Source organism: Scyliorhinus torazame, chromosome 6 (assembly GCF_047496885.1).
Source record: "Scyliorhinus torazame isolate Kashiwa2021f chromosome 6, sScyTor2.1, whole genome shotgun sequence".
Taxonomy (NCBI): domain Eukaryota; kingdom Metazoa; phylum Chordata; class Chondrichthyes; order Carcharhiniformes; family Scyliorhinidae; genus Scyliorhinus; species Scyliorhinus torazame.
This window is the reverse complement of record NC_092712.1, coordinates 138,269,428-138,292,458: the sequence shown is the minus strand read 5'-3', so window position 1 is coordinate 138,292,458 and position 23,031 is coordinate 138,269,428. Positions and strand designations below refer to the sequence as shown.

At 47.8% G+C, this 23,031-nt stretch overlaps 1 protein-coding gene across 2 annotated transcripts in view; it reads right to left on the bottom strand.

Moving 5' to 3' along the window:
- LOC140425038 (adenylate cyclase type 1-like) overlaps positions 1–23,031 on the bottom strand; it is a 547,118-nt gene that overhangs the window by 239,434 nt on the left and 284,653 nt on the right. For both annotated transcript variants that reach the window (XM_072508827.1, XM_072508828.1), the window contains one exon: positions 18,025–18,183. In XM_072508827.1, coding sequence (XP_072364928.1) covers positions 18,025–18,183 — 159 coding nt within the window. The remainder of the gene's footprint in view (positions 1–18,024; positions 18,184–23,031) is intronic.

Below are 23,031 nucleotides of genomic sequence, written 5' to 3'. Positions count from 1 at the left end.
ACAGTGCACCTGCTCTGTCTGGCTTCAGCTCTCATACTGAAAACAAAACTAAAACACACCCTGCAACAAACAGCCTACAACGAAAGTAAAAAGCTGACTGACAGCCCAGCTCCACCCACTCTCTGACATCATTGCAGTATTAAACACCCATTTCTTAAAGGTACTCTCACTACAGATATTCATATACACACCCATTTCTAAACACCCATTTCTTAAAGGTGCTCTCACATGACAGTGACGAGGATGATTGATGAGGGTAGGGCAGTGTATGTTATCTACGTGGACTTCAGTAAGCCCTTTGACAAGGTCCCTCACGGCAGACTGGTACAAAAGGTGAAGTCACACGGGATCAGAGGTGAGCTGGCAAGATGGATACAGAACCGCCTCGGTCATAGAAGACAGAGGGTAGCAGTGGAAGAGTTCATTTCTAAATGAAGGGCTGTGACGAGTGGCGCTCCTCAGAGATCAGTGTTGGGACCTTTTGCTGTTTGTAATATACATAAATGATTTGAAGAAAAACGTAATTGGTTTGATTGGTAAGTTAGCAAACACAAAGGTTGGTGGAATTGCGGATAGCGATCAGGACCTTCAGAGGATACAGCAGGATATAAGTCAGCTGGAGACTTGGGCGGAGAGGTGGCAGATGGAGTTTAATCCGGACAAATGTGAGGTAATGCATTTTGGAAGGTCTAACACAGATGGGAAATATATAGTAAATGGCAGAACCCTTAAGAGTATTGATAGGCAGAGGGATCTGTGTATACAGGTCCACAGGTCACTGGAAATGGCAACGCAGGTGGAGAAGGTAGTCAAGAAGGTATATGACATGCTTGCCTTCATCGACCGGGGCATTGAGTTTAAAAATTGTCAAGTCATGTTGCAGCGTTATAGAACCTTAGTTCGGTAGCATTTGGAATATAGTGTTCAATTCTGGTTGCCACACTACTAGAAGGATGTGGAAGCTTAGGAGAGGGAACAGGAAAGATTTACTAGGATGTTGCATGGTATGGAGGGCAATAGCTATGAGGAGAGGTTGAATAAACTCAGTTTGTTCTCACTGTAACGATGGAGGTTGAGGGGCGACTTGATAGAGATCTACAAGGTTATGAGGGGCATTGGCAGAGTGGATAGTCAGAAGCTTTTTTCCAGGGTGGAAGAGTCAATTATTAGGGGGCATAGGTTTAAGATGCATGGGGCAAGGTTTAATGGAGATATTTGAGGCAGGTGTTTTTTTACACAGAGGTTGGTGGGGGCCTGGAACCTGCTGATTGGGGAGGTGGTGGAAGCAGATACGATAGTAACTTTTAAGGGGCATCTTGACAAATACATGAATGGGATGGAAAGAGAGAGATATGGTACCTGGAAGGGTAGGGGGCTTTTGTTCAGACAGACAGCATGGTCAGTGCAGGCATGGAGGGCTGAAGGACCTGTTCCTGTGCTGTAATTTTATTTGCTCCTTGATAATCTGAAGACTGTGTTAACCACTGCACCAGTGTTGATGACACCTAATTATGCCAAGCCATTTAAGTGGCAATTAATGCAAGTGATGTGGGTGATGTGGGTGTTGGTGCTGTACTGCTGCAGGAAGACGACAAAGGAATTGAAAGACCAATTGGATATTTTTCTAGAAAACTCACCATTCACCAAAATAAATAGTCGACAATCGAGAAGGAAACCTTGAGATGGTATTGGCATTGCAACATCAGAACATTTATGTTGGTCACAATTTATCTGACACAATTGCATACAGACCATAATCCATTAAAATTCTTGGACAAAATATGAAACATAAAATGCATGACCCGGAAGACCGGAGAATCCTGAGGGCCCGGAGAATATGGTACCTGGCCTGCTAAGTGGATGCAAATGGGTCATTAAGACCCCTTGGCATCCATTTGTACTTCTCACTGGCGTGTGGGTACGAACCCCCTGATTGTGCCAGGGACGTGAGTGGGACCGGCGGGCACTGATCCATTTTTACCCCAAATGCCCGATTCTCTACTGCATCGGGAAACCCACTACTGGCGGGTCCATTATTGGAACAGAGTTGATAATTTCTTCCTCAATCCAAAACAAAGCAGTTGCTGACCTATCGGTGAAGAACACATCTGTAAAAGATGGAAAATGCTCCTAGCCCCACAATGATGGTTAACCCACCAAAAGAGGGAAACCTGTTTTCCTGCCAAGACTCAGAATAGATCTCACGAAGGGAGGATGCTTTTCCGGGTCTCAGACAGTTAAACAGGATTTCAGTTACTTTTTATGGGGAAAGTTCAGATACGTCACTCATAACTAAATCTTTACCTCTAACGTCTTGGGTCCTTAGTCATTTCAGACTTCCTAAATGAGTGTCTGGGAGTTTAGACTTTGAGAGTGAGTCTACACAGTATAATTTTAATCAAAGTATTTTTATTATAAAAAAATACTCCCGATAGATACATACAGAATTGCAGAGTTAAAAATATAAATCGAATAACAGTCTTTAGTTATCTGGTAATATACTAACTTCTCTCAAGAGAATGAGATATCTGAAACATGGAAAATCCTAAAGTATCTCCTATCAATTTCTTAATACATTTCTAAGAAGTTAAACAAAACCATACTTACAACACTTGTGGTTTTGTCTGACGAGACAAGCTTTTAAGATCAGAACTGACTCTCACCCCGAAGTGGAGTCAGAAGAAAATGTGTTGTTTCTGTTAAAATGCCTCCTCATTATATACATGAATATGGGTCAAGGACAGCATCTGTTATCTTGTCACTTATTGTTAATTAATTGCCTATAGCCAAATGGCTAATTGGATGTATTATCATCAATAGATCTTGTAATGGTCGTAGGGTCTGTGTAAATGTCAGGTGTCCTCAGATATATTGGCAAAGGAGGCCCGTATAGAGGCTTGTCGTTTTTCAGTGTTGTCATATTCTTTAGATACCAAAACAGACACTTTAGTGAGGGTGTTATTCTCAGTGTCAAGAGGTATAGTTGGGTAAAGATTTGTATATCTGTTTATCTGAAGGATTCCCTGTCCTTATGTTTTGACTATCTATAGGTGCAGGGAGAAATCCCAAAGAATTTTATGGTCTGTCATAGAACAGCCTTTATTTGTTTGTATTAATGAGTCTTTGAAACCAGCTTTGAGTTTCTCCTATCAGGTGGTAACCTCTATCTGACCTTTAGCTTAAGTGGTTTTATTCCACGTTGAATTAGAAAGCTGTTTGTATTAATGCCTTATTTTAAACCAAATTCTGCGGCGAACGTGATATCCATCACAAATTGAACTTCTTCCTCCATGCCAAAAGCAAAACTATTGAACTGGTTCCATGTCACTCCATATTCATCATCTGTCTGTGTCTAATGTGCAGGAACATCTGCTTTTACACATCACTTCATAATAATTTTGTCACCTATTGACCTTAAATCTAAGCCAAAACATTTAACTTTCAGTTTGTTTTAATCTTTTGGAGATCCACAGTTACAAGTCGACCTCGGGGTGGGGCGGGGAGAGGGGTGGGGGGGGGGGGGGGGGGCGGTGGGGGGGGGGGATTTTACCAGCCCTGCTGAGGCTGGGGTGGGGTGGTGGTTCTGGGAGACGCATGGGAGTGCTGAGCAAAATTAGAAAATAGTGTATCGCGTTGGTTTGCCTCTGCTTTCCTGCCTCTGGCCATTTTTTTTTCTATAAATTTAGAGTACCCAATTCATTTTTTCCAATTAAGGAGAAATTTAGTGTGGCCAATCCGCCTACCCTGCACATCTTTGGGTTGTGGGGGCGAAACCCACGCAAACACGAGGAGAATGTGCAAACTCCACACGGACAGTGACCCAGGGCCGGGATCGAACCTGGGACCTCGGCGCTGTGAGGCAGCAGGGCTAACCCACTGCGCCACCGTGCTGCCCGCCTCTGGCCATTTTTAACAGGACAGGCTGAGAGCAATATCAACAAACTCCTCCAGGAACAGCAGGAAACCCATTGAGGTGGATAATTAGGCAATTAACTGCAATCTTTCACTGAGATTGCAATTTTCCCAGTGTTGCATGGGTCTCACACTGTGTCTGCATCTTGGCTACTCAGGGGAAGCAGCTGCACAGCAGAGCATTGATGTGACATAAGAGTTCAAGACATTTTAACCTTTATCAGCAAATAAAATGACAAGACTGATGTCTTCCGCTGGCCGGTACTTGCCATTGGATGAGGAAAGCCTCGAGATTGATGTCTTTCATAGAGTTGAGGTGATGAAGCGGCATCCACTCTCATCAGGTTGATCCCATCCCTGCGGCATTGCCCTCAGCAGTATCCTCATTGCAGACAAAGTGAAGGCTGCCAACCAGCTTTGCATGATGGAAGGCATTGAATCAACCCAGCTGGGTGATGATCCTAGATTCCAGTTCTTGGATCGCTTTACAGAAGATTGAAATGTAAAATGTGCAGCTGTTGCAAATGGATTAGGACCTGAAAATGATCCCGACAGCCGAATGTTTCTCGTGTAGCCCTCACGAGAGTCATGAGGCGCGGACTGTCAGGTCCCCCATGACCTTGGATGAAAACAAGCTTCCCCGTTAAGGGGCGGGGCTTTCCCTTCACAAGGGAAGACAACTGGACATAAACCCCTGACCCGGTCGTGGGTTGGGGCGGGAGACCCTTTAGGGATTGGAGTTGTATTTCGTAGTTTATCGTGTAATTAAACCTTTTGTTACTTTCATCATCACTTCCTTGTAGTTGCTCTGCCTGGATCTAACACTGGCAACGAGGACAAAATGGAGCCTCCCACTATGCCATCTTCTCAGAACTATCCCACTTTTCATACCGCATTACTGATGGCAGATATGCCACACATAGGAAAGTTGGAGTCTTTTGATCCAGGTACGGATGACTGGTCACAATATGTTTGGAGAATGCAATATATTTTCACACCAATGCCATCAGTGGGGATGAACCCCAGACAGTCATCCTCCTCATGGCTTGTGCGGCTTCCCTGTACAGTGCGACCAAGAGCCTGACACTCCCCGATGCACTGGACACATGGTCATTCGCCCATTATCATTTGTTGTCACCATTTCCATACTGTCGCCAGCCTGCAGAAGCTCACAAAATTCTGCGAATTCGGGACATCACTGTCCAAACTCTGCGAGACAGGCTGGTTTGCAGTATCCGCAGCACGGCAACTCAGAGAATACTATTAGCTGAACCACGGCTGGACCTGAAAAGGGCAATGAACATAGCTCTACCTCGCGAGAGTGCAGAACAAGCCATGCAGGATTTACAAGGCATGGAGGTCCTCGTCCAGGGCATTCAACCACAAAACACCTTCTCGGGCAAATGATTCCGACCCTTGGGGCACAACTGCTGAGAGCCCGACTGAGCTCGGATGAGCCAGAATGCAAGGCAGGTGTTTTCCCCTGACCCGGACCATCGATACGGGAACACATACGGCCACTGGGCCGTGTTGAGAGGCACCCGAGAGTTGGCCCGCCTGCTCGTTGCCCCATTAGGTATGGCTGCTCTCACCGGGCTCAGACATTTCCTGTGGAAAAGACTGCTGATGACTGGCAACAACTGAATTGCATCGCTGCACCGAGAGTTGCACCAATACGAGTCACACTCCGCATAAATGGACAGCTGATCGTGATAGACACAGATACAGGAGCTGCCATTTTCAACGTCAGCCGCCACACTTGAGAAGGAGGGTTTGGCCGTGGTGTTTGTGGTTAAAATGTTCCATCAACAGGTTTACGGGCAAGCTTTTGTCGCATTCACGGATCACAAACCGTTGATGGGGTTGTTCAAAGGGGTTAGGGCTGCTTCTCCCGTCGTGTCTGCACAGATCCAGTGATGGGCTTTACTGTTGGTGGCTTATGTGTATGTGTTGGAACACCGCCGCGGGACAAAGGTCCCTTTTTATGGATGAACGGGATTCACCACGTCTGCACTGCACCGGACCACCCAGTCAAATGGATTGGCTGAGGAGGTGGTCCAGACATTCAAGCGGGGAATGCAGAAACAGGCCATGGGTTTCTTTGAGACATGCTTGGCCCGTTTCCTCTCCTGCTACAGGACCATGCTGCATGCCACCATGGGGGTGGCACCAGAGTTGCTCATGGAGCTATGCACATGCCTGAGTTCCTGTTGCCGGACATTAGCAGGAAGGTCTGCAGAGGGCAGAAATGGTCCAAATTGGTTTCGGGCAGGCAATCGCCCCTTCACCGTTCTTCAACCAATGGATTGGATTGGATTTGTTTAATGTCACGTGTACCGAGGTACAGTGAAAAGTATTTTTCTGCGAGCAGCTCAACAGATCATTAAGTACATGAAAAGAAAAAGAAATAAAAGAAAATGACGCGTACACGTCTGAAATTTCGGTGACAGTTAAGCAGACAGGGCCGGTGCCATACATGGTAATTGTGCAGGGTTGAGAATCGAATCGACACGTGGATCACTTCTGCAGCTTGCTCCAGCATTGGCCGACCCTTGCTCGGATGAAATGGCACAGTTTTTGCCGACCCAACCACCGTTGGTACCTCAGCCGTTGCCACTGGTCCAAGAACCCCAGTAAGCTGGGATGTTAGGTATGGAGGACTCAGATTCAGACTCCGATATGAAGACTCAACCACCTGTGTCTGCTGAGGGCTAGGGCATGGATACCCGTCCACCGGAGGCGGTACTGCTTAGATGCTCGAATCAAAAATGACTGTCCCCCATGTGCTTGAGGCTGCTGGGACCCGCACAGACATCGTCCGATCATTAATCCAAGGCAGAGAGGGCCAGGGGTCCTGCCTACAACCTATCACGGCAGATGCCGTTCCGGACTTGGGGGGTAGGGAGGAGTGCTGTAACCCTCACAAGAGTCATGGGGTGTGGACTCTCAGGCTCCCAGTGACCTCGGTTAAATACGAGTTTCCCAATTAAGGGGTCGGGGTTTTACTTCAACAAGGGAAGCCAACCGGACATAAAAACTCCGACTCGAATGTGGGACGCGGCGAGAGATGCTTTGGGGCGTTAAATTGCAAACCATAGTTTATCGTGTAATTAAAACTTTTGTTACTTTCATCATTGCTTCCTTGCAGTCACTCAGTCTGGATCTAAGAGTTTCCGAAATGCGGAAAACTCTGCCCCTTCTGGTTAAACAACTATTGTTTTAAGTTGACCCATTTAATGGTACAATACAAATTGACTCAAATCATTTAAATAAATTTCAGTAATCTGTATATTGGCAACTTGAAGAATTGTATAATTTTGATCCAAACAGTGTGCTCCAACTAATAGGTTCTAATTGCATGCTTCTATATCCATCACACAGAGGTCTTGTGTGGCACATTGGGTAGGCCCCCTGCCTTTGAGCCAGAATCTGAGGGTTCAAGTCCCCTCCAGGACTTGACAGTCAAGGAAAGTGTGTTCACAATTCACCCAAGCAGTTTGATTATCAACCTGTGAATTCAACATACCTTTTTAAAAATAAATGTAGAGTACCTAATTCATTTTTTCCAACTAAGGGGCAATTTAGTGTGGCCAATCCACCTAGCATGCATATCTTTGGGTTGTGGGGGTGAAACACATGCAAACACGGGGAGAATGTGCAAACTCCAAAGGGACAGTGACCCAGAGCCAGGATCAAACCTGGGGCCTCGGCGCTGTGAGGCAGCGAATGCAACAAACCTGAAGGGAGATAGTGGCATAGTGGTAATGTCACTGGATTAGTAATCCAGAGGTCCAGGGTAATGCACTGACAACATGGATAGAAAATCGCCAAAAAATGGCCTCACAAGCCATTCAGTTCAAGGGCAATTAGAGATGGACAACAAATGCTGGCCTTGCCAGCGACAACCATATCCCATGAAATAATTCAAAAAAACACTGTTGGTAGCCAGTAACAGCAGGAGAGATTCCCGGCCATTTGACGGGGAAAAGATTGCATTCTCCACCACTGTCCATTGTTCCAGTGTCATGTGAAAGTACCGTTAAGAAATGGGTGTTTAAGAAATGTACCTTTAAGAAAAGGGTGTTTATCAGTGACATCAGAGTGTGGTTGGAGCTGGGCTGTCTGTCAGCGTTTTACATTCGTTTTAGGCTGTTTGCTGCAGGGTGTGTTTTAGTTTCTTTTTCAGAGCTGGATAGCTGCAGTCACAGTCAGAAGGTGTATGAGTCTCTCTCGCTCTGTAATCTAAAGAATGTAAATCGATCCTTTGGTGATTTGAAACTAATAACTGCTCCCAATAGTGACTTTAACCTGATGTGCTTCTGTTAAAAGTTCTTTTTTAAGTTTTATGGATGTTAAGAGGACAGCTTAAAAATTACGTAGTGTTGTATTCTTTGGGGGTTGGATTTGAATTCATGGTTGCTAAGATGTTCACTGTATGTTTTAAAAAGATTATCTTGAGTTCATAGAATAAACATTGTTTTGTTTTAAAAAATACTTTTCCATTTCTGCTGTACCACACCTGTAGAGTGGGCCGTGTGCTCCCTGTAGCCACCTAAATTAGCCAGCTCCCGATTTAAAATGGCGAACGGCAAAGGCTGATGGGAAAGTCAGCCAATATAGACAGAAACCAGCAGGTGCAGGTTTGCAGTGTATCTAACTCTGCAAAAGGCCAGACAACATCGATACAAGCGACCATCAGCATAACAATGTAGCAAGCCACCTACATACTGATGAGCAATCCACGGGAACAATAAGTAACATTTGGGACACACAAAGCAAAACCAGACTCCCCGGCGCCAGCAAGAGCCAACACAAAGGAGGTGAACGAGCGCCTCAAGACTGCCCATCGATCAGGGAACCGCCCCAGTATTGGAGAAATCGAACCAAGCGATTGGGACAAAGTCCAATAACTTGGGCCCAGGTACATGGTCCGCTCCGAAAGGCGGGAAGCCACTGGGGACTACAAGAGTTAAGCCCCAAGTTCAAATCGCCCTCTTCACCTCTTCGATCTGCCCGGGTCTTGGCCTCCACAGCCTTTTGTGGTGGAGAATTCCACAGGTCCACTGCCCTATTGAACAACAAAGAACAAAGAACAAAGAAATGTACAGCACAGGAACAGGCCCTTCGGCCCTCCAAGCCAGTGCCGACCATGCTGCCCGACTAAACTACAATCCTCTACACTTCCTGGGTCCGTATCCCTCTATTCCCATCCTATTCATGTATTTGTCAAGATGCCCCTTAAATGTCACTATCGTCCCTGCTTCCACCACCTCCTCCGGTAGCGAGTTCCAGGCACCCACTACCCTCTGCGTAAAAAACTTGCCTCGTACATCTACTCTAAACCTTGCCCCTCTCACCTTAAACCTATGCCCCCTAGTAATTGACCCCTCTACCCTGGGGAAAAGCCTCTGACTATCCACTCTGTCTATGCCCCTCATAATTTTGTATACCTCTATCAGGTCTCCCCTCAACCTCCTTTGTTCCAGTGAGAACAAACCGAGTTTATTCAACCGCTCCTAATAGCTAATGCCCTCCATACCAGGCAACATTCTGGTAAATCTCTTCTGCACCTTCTCTAAAGCCTCCACATCCTTCTGGTAGTGTGGCGACCAGAATTGAACACTATACTCCAAGTGTGGCCTAACTAAGATTTTATACAGCTGCAACATGACTTGCCAATTCTTATACTCAATGCCCCGGCCAATGCAGGCAAGCATGCCGTATGCCTTCTTGACTACCTTCTCCACCTGTGTTGCCCCTTTCAATGACCTGTGGACCTGTACTCCTAGATCTCTTTGACTTTCAATACTCTTGAGGGTTCTACCATTCACTGTATATTCCCTACCTGCATTAGACCTTCCAAAATACATTACCTCACATTTGTCCGGATTAAACTCCATCTGCCATCTCTCCGCCCAAGTCTCCAAACAATCTAAATCCTGCTGTATCCTCTGACAGTCCTCATCACTATCCGCAATTCCACCAACCTTTGTGTCGTCTGCAAACTTACTAATCAGACCAGTTACATTTTCCTCCAAGTCATTTATATATACTACAAAGAGCAAAGGTCCCAGCACTGATCCCTGTGGAACACCACTGGTCACAGCCCTCCAATTAGAAAAGCATCCTTCCATTGCTACTCTCTGCCTTCTATGACCTAGCCAGTTCTGTATCCACCTTGCCAGCTCACCCCTGATCCCGTGTGACTTCACCTTTTGTACTAGTCTACCATGAGGGACCTTGTCAAAGGCCTTACTGAAGTCCATATAGACAACATCCACTGCCCTACCTGCATCAATCATCTTAGTGACCTCCTCGAAAAACTCTTATCAAGTTAGTGAGACACGACCTTCCCTTCACAAAACCGTGCTGCCTCTCACTAATACATCCATTTGCTTCCAAATGGGAGTAGATCCTGTCTCGAAGAATTCTCTCCAGTAATTTCCCTACCACTGAAGTAAGGCTCACTGGCCTGTAGTTCCCGGATTATCCTTGCTACCCTTCTTAAACAGAGGAACAACATTGGCTATTCTCCAGTCCTCCGGGACATCCCCTGAAGACAGTGAGGATCCAAAGATTTCTGTCAAGGCCTCAGCAATTTCCTCTCCAGCCTCCTTCAGTATTCTGGGGTAGATCCCATCAGGCCCTGGGGACTTATCTACCTTAATATTTTTTAAGACACCCAACACCTTGTCTTTTTGGATCTCAATGTGACCCAGGCTATCTACACACCCTTCTCCAGACTCAACATCTACCAATTTCTTCTCTTTGGTGAATACTGATGTAAAGTATTCATTTAGTACCTCGCCCATTTCCTCTGGCTCCACACATAGATTCCCTTGCCTATCCTTCAGTGGGCCAACCCTTTCCCAGGCTACCCTCCTGCTTTTTATGTACGTGTAAAAAGCCTTGGGATTTTCCTTAACCCTATTTGCCAATGACTTTTCGTGACCCCTTCTGGCCCTCCTGACTCCTTGCTTAAGTTCCTTCCTACTTTCCTTATATTCCACGCAGGCTTCGTCTGTTCCCAGCCTTTTAGCCCTGACAAATGCCTCCTTTTTCTTTTTGACGAGGCCTACAATATCTCTCGTTATCCAAGGTTCCCGAAAATTGCCGTATTTATCCTTCTTCCTCACAGGAACATGCCTGTCCTGAATTCCTTTCAACTGCCACTTGAAAGCCTCCCACATGTCAGATGTTGATTTGCCCTCAAACATCCGCCCCCAATCTATGTTCTTCAGTTCCCGCCTAATATTGTTATAATTAGCCTTCCCCCAATTTAGCACATTCATCCTAGGATCACTCTTATCCTTGTCCACCAGTACTTTAAAACTTACTGAATTGTGGTCACTGTTACCAAAATGCTCCCTGACTGAAACATCTACCACCTGGCCGGGCTCATTCCCCAATACCAGGTCCAGTACCGCCCCTTCCCTAGTTGGACTGTCTACATATTGTTTTAAGGAGCCCTCCTGGATGCTCCTTACAAACTCCGTCCCACCTAAGCCCCTGGCACTAAGTGAGTCCCAGTCAGTATTGGGGAAGTTGAAGTCTCCCATCACCACAACCCTGTTGTTTTTACTCTTTTCCAAAATCTGTCTACCTATCTGCTCCTCTATCTCCCGCTGGCTGTTGGGAGGCCTGTAGTAAACCCCCAACATTGTGACTGCACCCTTCTTATTCCTGATCTCTACCCATATAGCCTCACTGCCCTCTGAGGTGTCCTCCCGCAGTACAGCTGTGATATTCTCCCGAACCAGTAGCGCAACTCCGCCTCCCCTTTTACATCCCCCTCTATCCCGCCTGAAACATCTAAATCCTGGAACGTTTAGCTGCCAATCCTGCCCTTCCCTCAACCAGGTCTCTGTAATGGCAACAACATCATAGTTCCAAGTACGAATCCAAGCTCTAAGTTCATCTGCCTTACCCGTAATACTTCTTGCATTAAAACATATGCACTTCAGGCCACCAGACCCGCTGTGTTCAGCAACTTCTCCCTGTCTGCTCTGCCTCAGAGCCCCACTGTCCCTATTCCCTAGTTCTCCCTCAATGCTCTCACCTTCTGACCTATTGCTCCCGTGCCCACCCCCCTGCCATACTAGTTTAAACCCTCCCGTGTGACACTAGCAAACCTCGCGGCCAGGATATTTATGCCTCTCCGGTTTAGATGCAACCCGTCCTTCTTATACAGGTCACACCTGCCCCGGAAGAGCTCCCAGTGGTCCAGATAACGGAAACCCTCCCTCCTACACCAGCTGTTTAGCCACGTGTTTAGCTGCTCTATCTTCCTATTTCTAGCCTCACTGGCACGTGGCACAGGGAGTAATCCCGAGATTACAACCCTCGAGGTCCTGTTGAGTGAAGAAATCTTTCCTCATCTTAGTCCCAAATGACCAGATATAACAAAAACTAATTAAATGGAGCTGACATAGAGACAAAACATGATCTGACTGAATGGGAATACTAGCTGAAGGAACTGAATATTATTCCAACTAAAATATACAAAAGTGCTGCAGAACCAGGCAAATTGAAATCAAAATAGAAAGTGCTGGAAACACTCAGCATGTCTGGCAGCATCTGTGGAGAGAGAAACAGAGTTAGCGGGCGCAATCCATCGGCCACGCTGCACCGGGAAAGCAGTTCGCTGCAGCATGGCCATTGAAAGCTGGGAGACCCCGTTCCCGGGCTCTACCTGGCTCGCCAAGCCTTGCGACGTCTAATGGGAGCTCATGAGACTATATGATGTAAATCCCGCCCTCAATCGGCAGGATCACATTTTGGTAAATCTGCATATTACAGCGAGGCAGTAAGTCTTACTCTAATGTCCAGATTCCTGAGGGACCTGAGGTTTTGATTCAACCCCTTTGCCTCGGAGTCCTCAGGCGAGCTCCATTCAGCACTGGTCCCCGCAAACAGGGTTCAAATGGAACAGCACTCGTGGGGGTCTCCCAGGGGATCAGAGGCCAAAGCTGCGTGCCCTTTGGGCAGGGTGGTGCCCTGGCACTGCCAGCGCCACTTGGGTACTCTGACAGTGCAAGCCTGGCAGCCTGGCAGTGTTACCTTCTAGCTGGCATAGGCACTGCCGGGCCCGGGAATCCTCCAATAGTGCTTTTGGGCTGGGGGGGGTGACAGATTCAGGCCCCTTCTACAACGAATAGTCATGTGTTTCTCGGCACTGCGAGCGCTGGGAAACATGCAGCTAACCGCGCATCGCACCCAACATTTTGAGTTGAATGTGACTCTTCAAAAGTTCGTATTCTGTTTATCTCTTCACAGATGCTGGAAGATCTGTTGAATATTTCCAGCACTTACAATCTTTCCTCCTATTCCTACATTTTTGATAATCAAGTTGAGGGAAGGGCAAGACTGGCAACTAAATATCCCAGGGTATAGATGCTTCAGGAGGAATAGAGCGGGAGGTAAAAGGGGTGGAGGAGTTGCATTACTGGTCAGAGATGATATCACAGCTGTGATTATGGAGGGCACGATGGAGGTTTCGAGCACTGAGGCAATATGGGTAGAGCGAAGAAATAGGAAGGGTGCAGTAACATTGTTGGGACTTTATCATAGAATTTACAGTGCAGAAGGAGGCCATTCGGCCCATTGACTCTACACTGGCTCTTGGAAAGAGCACCCTACAAGGTCAACACCTCCACCCTATCCCCATAACCCAGTAACCCCACCCAACACTAAGGGCAATTTTGGACACTAAGGGCAATTTATCATGGCCAATCCACCTAACCCACACATCTTTGGACTGTGGGAGGAAACCGGAGCATCCAGAGGAAACCCACGCACACACGGGGAGGATGTGCAGACTCCGCACAGACAGTGACCCAAGCCGGAATCGAACCTGGGACCCTGGAGCTGTGAAGCAATTGTGCTATCCACAATGCTACCGTGCTGCCCTAAAACAGGCCTCCTTTACTACAGGCCTCCCAAAAGTGAGCGTGAAGTAGAGGTACAAATATGTAGACAGATTATAGAAAAATGTAGGAGCAATAGGGTGGTCGTGATGGGAGATTTTAACTTCCTCAACATTGAATGGGACGCATGTGGTGTTGGAGGCGTAGATGGAGCAGAATTTGTAAGGACGTATTTTTTAGACCAGTATGTAAATAGTCCAACTCGGGAAGGGGCCATACTGGACCTGGTATTAGGGAATGACCCCGGCCAGGTGGTTGAAGTTTCAGTCGGTGATTACTTTGGGAATAGCGATCACAATTCCATAAATTTTAGAATACTCATGGACAGAGACGAGAGTGGTCCTAAAGGAAGAGTGCTAAATTGGGGAAAGGCAAGTATAACAAAATTCGGCAGGAGCTAGGGAATGTGGATTGGGAGCAGCTGTTTAAGGGTAAATCCACATTTGAAATGTGGGAGTCTTTTAAGGAAAGGTTGATTAGAGTGCAGGACAGACATGTCCCTGTGAAAATGAGGGATAGAAATGGCAAGATTAGTGAACCATGGATGACGGGTGGAATTGTGAGACTAGCGAAGGTGAAAAAGGAAGCATGCATAAGATCTAGGCGACTTAAAACTGATGAAGCTTTGGAGGAATATCGGGAAAGTAGGACAAATCTCAAACGCGCAATAAAGAGGGCTAAAAGGGGTCATGAAATATCTTTGGCTAACAGGATTAAGGAAAATCCCAAAGCCTTTTATTCGTATATAAGGAGCAAGAGGGTAACTAGAGAAAGGATTGGCCCACTCAAAGACAAAAGAGGGAATTTATGCGTGGAGTCAGAGGAAATGGGTGAGACTCTTAATGAGTACTTTGCATCAGTATTCACCAAGGAGAGGGACATGACGGATGTTGAGGCTAGGGATGGATGTTTAAATATTCTAGGTCAAGTCGGCAGAAGGAAGGGGAAGTTTTGGGTATTCTAAAAGGTATTAAGGTTGACAAGTCCCCAGGTCCGGATGGGTTCTATCCCGGGTTACTGAGGGAAGCGAGGGACGAAATAGCTGGGGCCTTAACAGATATCTTTGCAGCATCCTTGAGCACGGGTGAGGTCCCGGAGGACTGGAGAATTGCTAATGTTGTCCCTTTGTTTAAGAAGGGTAGCAGGGATAATCCAGCGAATTATAGACTTGTGAGCTTGACGTCAGTGGCAGGCAAACTGTTGGAGAAGATACTGAGGGATAGGATCTATTCATATTTGGAAGAAAATAGACTTATCAGTGATAGGCAGCATGGTTTTGTGCAGGGAAGGTCATGTCTTACAACCTAATAGAATTCTTTGAGGAAGTGACAACGTTAATTGATGAGGGAAGGGCTGTAGATGTCATATACATGGACTTCAGTAAGGCATTTGATAAAGTTTCCCATGGCAGGTTGATGGAAAAAGTTAAGTCGTATGGGGTTCAGGGTGTACTAGCTAGATGGATAAAGAACTGGCTGGGCAACAGGAGACAGAGAGTAGTGGTGGAAGGGAGTGTCTCAAAATGGAGAAAGATGACTAGTGGTGTTCCACAGGGATCCGTGCTCGGTCCACTGTTATTTGTGATATACATAAATGATCTGGACGAAGGTATAGGTGGTCTGATTAGCAAGTTTGCAGATGATACTAAGATTGGTGGAGTTGCAGATAGCGAGGAGTAGTCAGAGAATACAGCAAAATATAGATAGATTGGAGAGTTGGGCAGAGAAATGGCAGATGGAGTTCAATCCAAGCAAATGCGAGGTGATGCATTTTGGAAGATCTAATTCAAGAGCGGACTATACGGTCAATGGAAGAGTCCTGGGGAATATTGATGTTCAGAGAGATCTGGGAGTTCAGGTCCATTGTACCCTGAAGGTGGCAACGGAGGTCGATAGATTAGTCAAGAAGGCATACAGCATGTTTGCCTTCATCGGACGGGGTATTGAGTACAAGAGTCGGCAGGTCATGTTACAGTTGTATAGGACTTTGGTTAGGCCACATTTGGAATACTGCGTGCAGTTCTGGTCACCACATTACCAGAAGGATGTGGATGCCTTAGAGAGGGTGCAGAGGAGGTTCACCAGGATGTTGCCTGGTATGGGGGGTGCTAGCTATGAAGAAAGGTTAAGTAGATTAGGATTGTTTTTGTTGGAAAGACGGAGGTTGAGAGGGGACCTGATTGAGGTGTACAAAATTATGAGAGGTATGGACAGGGTGGATAGCAACAAGCTTTTTCCAAGAGTGTGGGTGTCAATTACAAGGGGTCACGATTTCAAGGTGAGAGGGGGAAAGTTTAAGAGAGATGTGCATGAAAAGTTTTTTACGCAGAGGGTGGTGGGTGTCTGGAACGCTTTGCCAGCGGAGGTGGTAGAGGCAGGCACGGTAGCATCATTTAAGATGCATCTAGACAGATATATGAACGGGCGGGGAACAGAGGGAAGTAGATCCTTGGAAAATAGAAGACAGGTTTAGATAAAAGATCTGGGTCGGAGCAGGCTGGGAGGGCTGAAGGGCCTGTTCCTGTGGTGTAATTTTCTTTGTTCTTTATCAAGGGCAGGATTTCATAAGTGCCAGCATTTACGGCCCTGACACTCAAAGTTGCCATGAAAGCTGTCACGATATGGCAGGCTGCATGTCAGCCAATTAGCATTTAATGGGCTCAGAGCGAGACTTCTGCCTCCATCAAGAAAGATAATTCCACCTCCGAGAGCTGCCAGCCAATCTAGTTGACCGGCAAGCTTTCTGGTGCTGGTAGTCAGTCCCAGAAAAGAAGAGCCAGGAGCTGGATTACAGGTAAGTTGGTTGGGTTCTTGCCAGGGCAGGAAGGGGAGTCCTGCAGGACTGGTTAGATTGTCAGGGCTGGGGCACACTAGCTGGGAAGGGATGTGGAGCAGTGAGTCAGCACCCAGTAATGGGGCAGAGTGGGGAATGGGGGGAGGGAGTGGAGGGGCAGCAGACGTTCGGGTTGGTCATTGCCTGTGAAGGAGGCACAATCCCCCTATTTTCTACCCAGGCCCAAGCAGGTTAACCTGCCAGACTCCCCATCCACTACCGGCCTCCTCCTATTGGCTGATAAATTGCGGGGGTGGTGGATAAGTGGCAGGAAAGGCACCCATCAAATCTTACAGGCTCACTCCCTCTTTCACAGCACCATTAACTTCTCCCCCAAATATGCTACTTTAAAAAAATAAATTTAGAGTACCCAATTAATTTTTTCCAATTAAGGGGCAATTTAGCGTGGCCAATCCACCTAGCCTGCACATCTTTGGGTTGTGGGGGCGAAACCCACGCAAACACCGGGAGAATGTGCAAACTCCACACGGACAGTGACCCAGAGCCGGGATCGAACCTGGGACCTCGGCGCCGTGAGGCTGCAGGGCTAACCCACTGCGCCACCATGCTGCCCACTATATTATCTTTTTAAGTGTTCTCAGGATGTGAGCATTTTTTCCTTCCCAGCTGTGCTGAGAAGGTCTTCTTTGGTTTTGTTATCGTTACACTACAATACTTCTGGTGTGACTTTTCCACAAGGTGACCAGGTCGGCAATTCCAAAATACTAATCCAGCAATTACAAAAGAAAGTGAGATAGTGGTAAAAGTGAAAGTCAGGATGGCACAAAGTACCCCTCAAAGAAGCACCTCGAAACCGAATCATTTTCCATGTTCAGACCGCCACTCAAATTCTGGAGTTTTTCCTCTGCCATGATCTGATCAGTGGAGAAGAAATTATACTTCTTCTTCGCGCAATATTTCAAGACATCATAAATCAGTCCTTTCGAAGCATGTTTATAATCTAATTGCTTTGAGGAAACCTTTCCCCACAGTAGCTCTCTGCATTCTAATTTCCATTTCCTTGTAACACTATCAGGGAGAAAGAATGTGAACAAAATGATACCATGATAAAAGTAAGCATAAAGAAGGAAAAGGAAAACTGAAGATTGCTGACAGAATGATAGGAAAGGCACAATTCAAAGGTCAGAGCTGACTCCATTGATTTCAGATTGAATAAGAATCCTAACATTAATTACAGACTAGTTTTAATAATTAGTTTGAATTTCTCAAGGAGAGAGAAAAGAATCACATTGAATATTTATCTGAATAATCTTGTCATTAACCTGCCAGTTCGGACTCATTCAGTAGGGATTTACAATCACTCTCTACAAGTTTTAAATTAAATGTCACGTACCCAGGTAGACCACCAGCTTCCATTACATTGGCCAGCGTAACATCATTGGACCAGACGTCATACTGCCACTTGCGGAGACCAAGGACGCCACACAACACTCTCCCTGTATGAAGACCCACACGCATGTTGAGATCAACTTCAGTGGCTTCAGCTACAGACCTGAAACAATATAATCAGACCTAAAGATCATTAATCATTTGGTGACAATACATTATTTATAGATCTGTTAGTTCTTACATTTATGGGACACAGAATGATGAGACCATAAGATCATAAGACATAGGAGCAGAATTAGGCCACTCGGCCCATCGAGCCTGCTCCGCCATTCAATCATGGCTGATATTTTCTCATCCCCATTCTCCTGCCTTCTCCCCATAACCCCTGATCCCCTTATTAATCAAGGACCTATCTATCTCTGTCTTAAAGACAGTCATTGATTTGGCCTCCACAGCCTTCTGCGGCAAAGAGTTCCACAGATTCACCAGCCTCTGGCTGAAGAAATTCCTCATCTCTATTTTAAAGGATCGTCCCTTTAGTCTGAGATGGTGTCCTCTAGTTTTAGTTTGTCCTACAAGTGGAAACATCCTCCCCATGTCCACTCTATCCAGGCCTCGCAGTATCCTGTAAGTTTCAAGAAATCCCCTCTCATCCTTCTATAAACTCCAACGAATACAGATCCAGAGTCCTCAAACGTTCTTCATACGACAAGTTCTCCATTCCAAGGATCATTCTTGTGAACCTCCTCTGGACCCTTTCCAAGGCCAGCACATCCTTCCTTAGAGACGGGGCCCAAAACTGCTCACAATACTCCAAATGGGGTCTGACCAGAGCTTTATATAGCATCAGAAGTACATCCCTGCTCTTGTATTCTAGCCCCCTTGACATGAATGCTAACATTGCATTTGCCTTCCTAACTGCTGACTAAACCTGCACATAAACCTTAAGAGAAGCATGAACAAGGACTCCCAAGTCCCTTTGTCCCTTCTGCTTTCTGAAGCATTTCCCCATTTAGAAAATAGTCTGTGCCTAAATTCTTCCTTCCAAAGTGCATGACCTCACACTTTCCCACATTGTATTTCATTTGCCACTTCATTGCCCACTCTCCAAGCTTGTCCAAGTCCTTCTGCAGCCCCTGGGTTTAAATGAGATGAATAAACTGGCTGGGTTAGTAACTCAACGTCTTCATTGTTCCCCATTGGAGGATTGAGAGTATGAATCTCGGGCTGTGTGTCAGTGGTATTTGGATGGATGAACTTGCTGTGAATTTTGAACCAACTGAGTGCGTCGCCATCAGAGATAAAAAGTGGTGGTTTCTTTTCTAAGCGTAGACGTCAGGGCCGGGATTCTCCCTTCTGGGGACTACCACTCCGGCGTCAACAGCCCCCATAAGTGCGCAATTCTCCACACTTTTAGGGGCTCGGTGAACGCCGGAGGGGTTGGCGCCGCTCCGACGGGATAGCGCGAGTTTGCGCATGCACCGAAGGGCCAGCGTGATCACGTGCATGTGCGGAACTGCCGGTGTGGTTCCGCGCACGGCCGGCATATTTTGGCGCATGCGTCTCTTCTCCGCGCCCGCCATGGCAGAGCCCTACAGGGGCCGGCGTAGAAGGAGTGCCCCCACGGATCAGGCCCGTCTGCAGATCGGTGGGCCCCGATTGCAGGCCAGGCCACCGTGGGGGCCCCCCCCCGGAGTTGAAGCCCCCCGCACCTCCCAAGGACCAACCCTGCCGACCTAACTGCCAGGTCCCACCGGTGCATGAGTTGAGTGATTCACGGCAGCGGGACTGGCCAAAAACGGATGGCTGCTCGGTCCATCGGGGCCCGGAGAATTGCCGAGGCTGCCAACGGCCCCCGACCGGCGTGGCATGAATCCCACGCCCACCCGGAAAACGGCGCCGGAGAATATGGCAACCAGCGTCAGGGTGGCGGGGCGGTGGGCCGGGATTCGCGCCACTCCCCGGGGATTCTCCGACCCAGCAGGGGGAGTCGGAGAATCCTGCCCCAGATATTTTCTTTTGTTTGTTCAATGCTCTTATTTTTTACCTTCTGCTAGCCAGTTACGATAAATTCCTATTTTGTACCTTTGCTCGATGAAACAGGATTGTAATAAGGAGACAACAAATAAACACAATTTTAAAAATTATTTGCAAGTAGACCCATCAATATTCATATAAAATTATGGGCCAGATCATCCTCTTTGAGCATTTATGAAATTTTCCGGCCCTGCCTACGTACATTGGGAGAAAATGCAGGCGTGTAATGGACTGCTCTCCACTTGTCTGGATGAGTGCAGCTCCGACAACAGTCAAGAAGCTCGACATCATCCAGGACAAAGCAGCCCGCTTGATTACTCCCTCTTCCACAAACATTCAAACCCTCGACCACCGAAGAACAGTGGCAGCCATGTGTGCCATCTACAAGATGCACTGCAGTAACACACCAAAGTTTCTTGGACTGCACTTTCCAAACCCACAACCACTACCATCTAGAAGGATGAGAGCAGTAGATACCTGGGAACCCCACCACCTGGAGGTTCCACTTCAAGTCACTCACCATTCTGACTTGGAAACATATCACCGTTCCTTCACTGTCACTGGGGCAAAATCCTAGAACTCCCCCCTTAACAGCACAGTGTGTGTACCTATACCTCAGGGACTGCAGCGGTTCAAGAAGGCACCACCACCTTCTGATGGGCAACTAGGGATGGGCAATAAATGCTGGCCTAACCAGCGACACCTACATCCTGTAACTGAATTTTAAAAAAGTAAAGAGTGTAGGATGTGGTCTCACAGCCAAACTAGCCCACACACTTGAAAGACACTTCTGAGAATCAGAAACCCTAATATGGGTCTGGGAGCCTGGAATCAGGGTCCACCCACCAGTTAAGAGCTCCTGAGTTATCCTGACTCGGTGAAAATCAAGCCTTATGTTCTGCTTTATGCTGATTTGGTTTAGTACCTCTCACCATCTTTCAAAAAACAGGGAAGTGTAACTATTCTTAGATTGAGCACTGCTGTTAGGAAATGGAGGTCTCTTTGAGTACTGCTGAGTCATTCATGGTTACATCCTTGTCAGGCAAAGACAGAAAACTGGATTTTCCCGCTTCAGATTGGATTGGAACGGAAGGGGGAAACCAGAAACAATTGGCCATGGCATCACACAGCCAGAGGGCCTGTCAGTGGGGGTTACTGGGTTACAGGGATAGGTGTGGTGGTATGTATTCGGGGTCATGTGGGACTGTGAAGCCGTGATGCTATTGGCTGACAGATCCCGGGTCCTGGTTGGCTGTTGACCCCTGGCTCCGCCCTGAAGGCGGAGTATAAGAACCCGTGCTTCTCCCCGCAGCTCCATTCTGTTGCTGAACTGCTGGGAACAAGTCACGCTTAATAAAGCCTCATCGACTTCATCTCTACTCGTCTCTCTCGTAAGTCATTGTGCGCTACAATTTATTAAGCGTGCTTAAAGGACTATGGAGCTCCGGATCGCCCCGGAATGCCTGCGGATCAGCCCCCACGCAGTGAACTCGGCAGCAGTCTTTAAACACTGGCAAGCTTGTTTCGAAGGCTACCTCCGAACGGCCCCCAGCCGGATCACAGAAGACCAGAAACTGCAGGTCCTGCACTCAAGGGTAAGCCCGGAAATTTACCCTCTCATAGAAGACGCAGAGGATTTCCCAACGGCGCTCGCAGCACTGAAGAGCATCTACGTTCGCCCCGTGAACCAGGTCTACGCACGCTACCAACTCGCAACGAGACGGCAAAGTCCTGGAGAATCGTTAGAGGAGTTCTACGCCGCGCTGCTAATTTTGGGACGGGGCTGCAGCTGCCCGCCGGTAAACGCGACTGAACACACGGACATGTTAATTCACGATGCGTTTGTGGCAGGTATGAACTCTCCCCAAATCCGCCAAAGACTTTTAGAAAAAGAGTCGCTAGGACTCTCAGAGGCACCGGCCATTGCAGCCTCCCTAGATGTGGCCTCGCAAAATGCCCGCGCCTACGGCCCCGACCGCGCGGCAGCCCCTTGGGCTCCGTGGACCCCCGTCGCGTCAAACCCCCCCCCCCCCTCACAGGCTTGCGCGGTTAAAGCGCCGGATCATCCCAGGGGGGCCCGCTGCTATTTCTGCGGACAAGCGAAACACCCCCGGCAGCGCTGCCCGGCCCGCGCAGCTATTTGCAAGAGCTGCGGCAAAAAGGGCCATTTCGCGGCTGTGTGCCGGACCCGGGGGGTCGCCACGATCCTCGGAAAAGAACGAGCCCAGCGCATCCCAAACGCTCCCCAACCCCCCCAGTGCCCCATGTGCGACCCGCGGGCGCCGCCATTTTGGGTCCCGGCCACCACGAGGGGAGGCTGGGCGCCGCCATCTTGTGACTCCCCAGTCACATGCGATGCATGGGGGTGGCCATTTTGTCCACCCCCGACCACGTGCGATCCATGGGGGCGGCCATTTTGTCCACCCCCGGCCGCGTGCGATTCATGGACGCCGCCATCTTGGATGACAACAAAGGACCCCAGCATCGACGGTTCCACGGGGTCCGAAGAAGACGCTGAGACACTACGACCACGACTGGCCTCGGTGACGCTAGATCAATCACAGCCCCGGACGTTCCAGACGACGACAACAACGGTGCTGATCAACGGACATGAGACACCATGCCTGATCGACTCCGGGAGCACCGAAAGTTTCATCCACCCCGACACGGTAAGACGCTGTTTTTTGACCATCCATCCAAGTACGCAAAAGATTTCCCTAGCTGCAGGATCCCACTCCGTAGAGATCAAAGGATTCTGCATCGCGAACCTAACGGTGCAAGGGAGGGAGTTTAAAAACTACAGGCTCCACGTCCTTCCCCAACTCTGCGCGCCCACATTACTGGGATTAGATTTCCAGTGCAACCTGCAGAGCCTAACGTTTCAATTCGGCGGCCCTATACCTCCACTCACTATCTGCGGCCTCGCAACTCTCAAAGTTGAACCACCGTCCTTGTTTGCAAACCTCACCCCGGA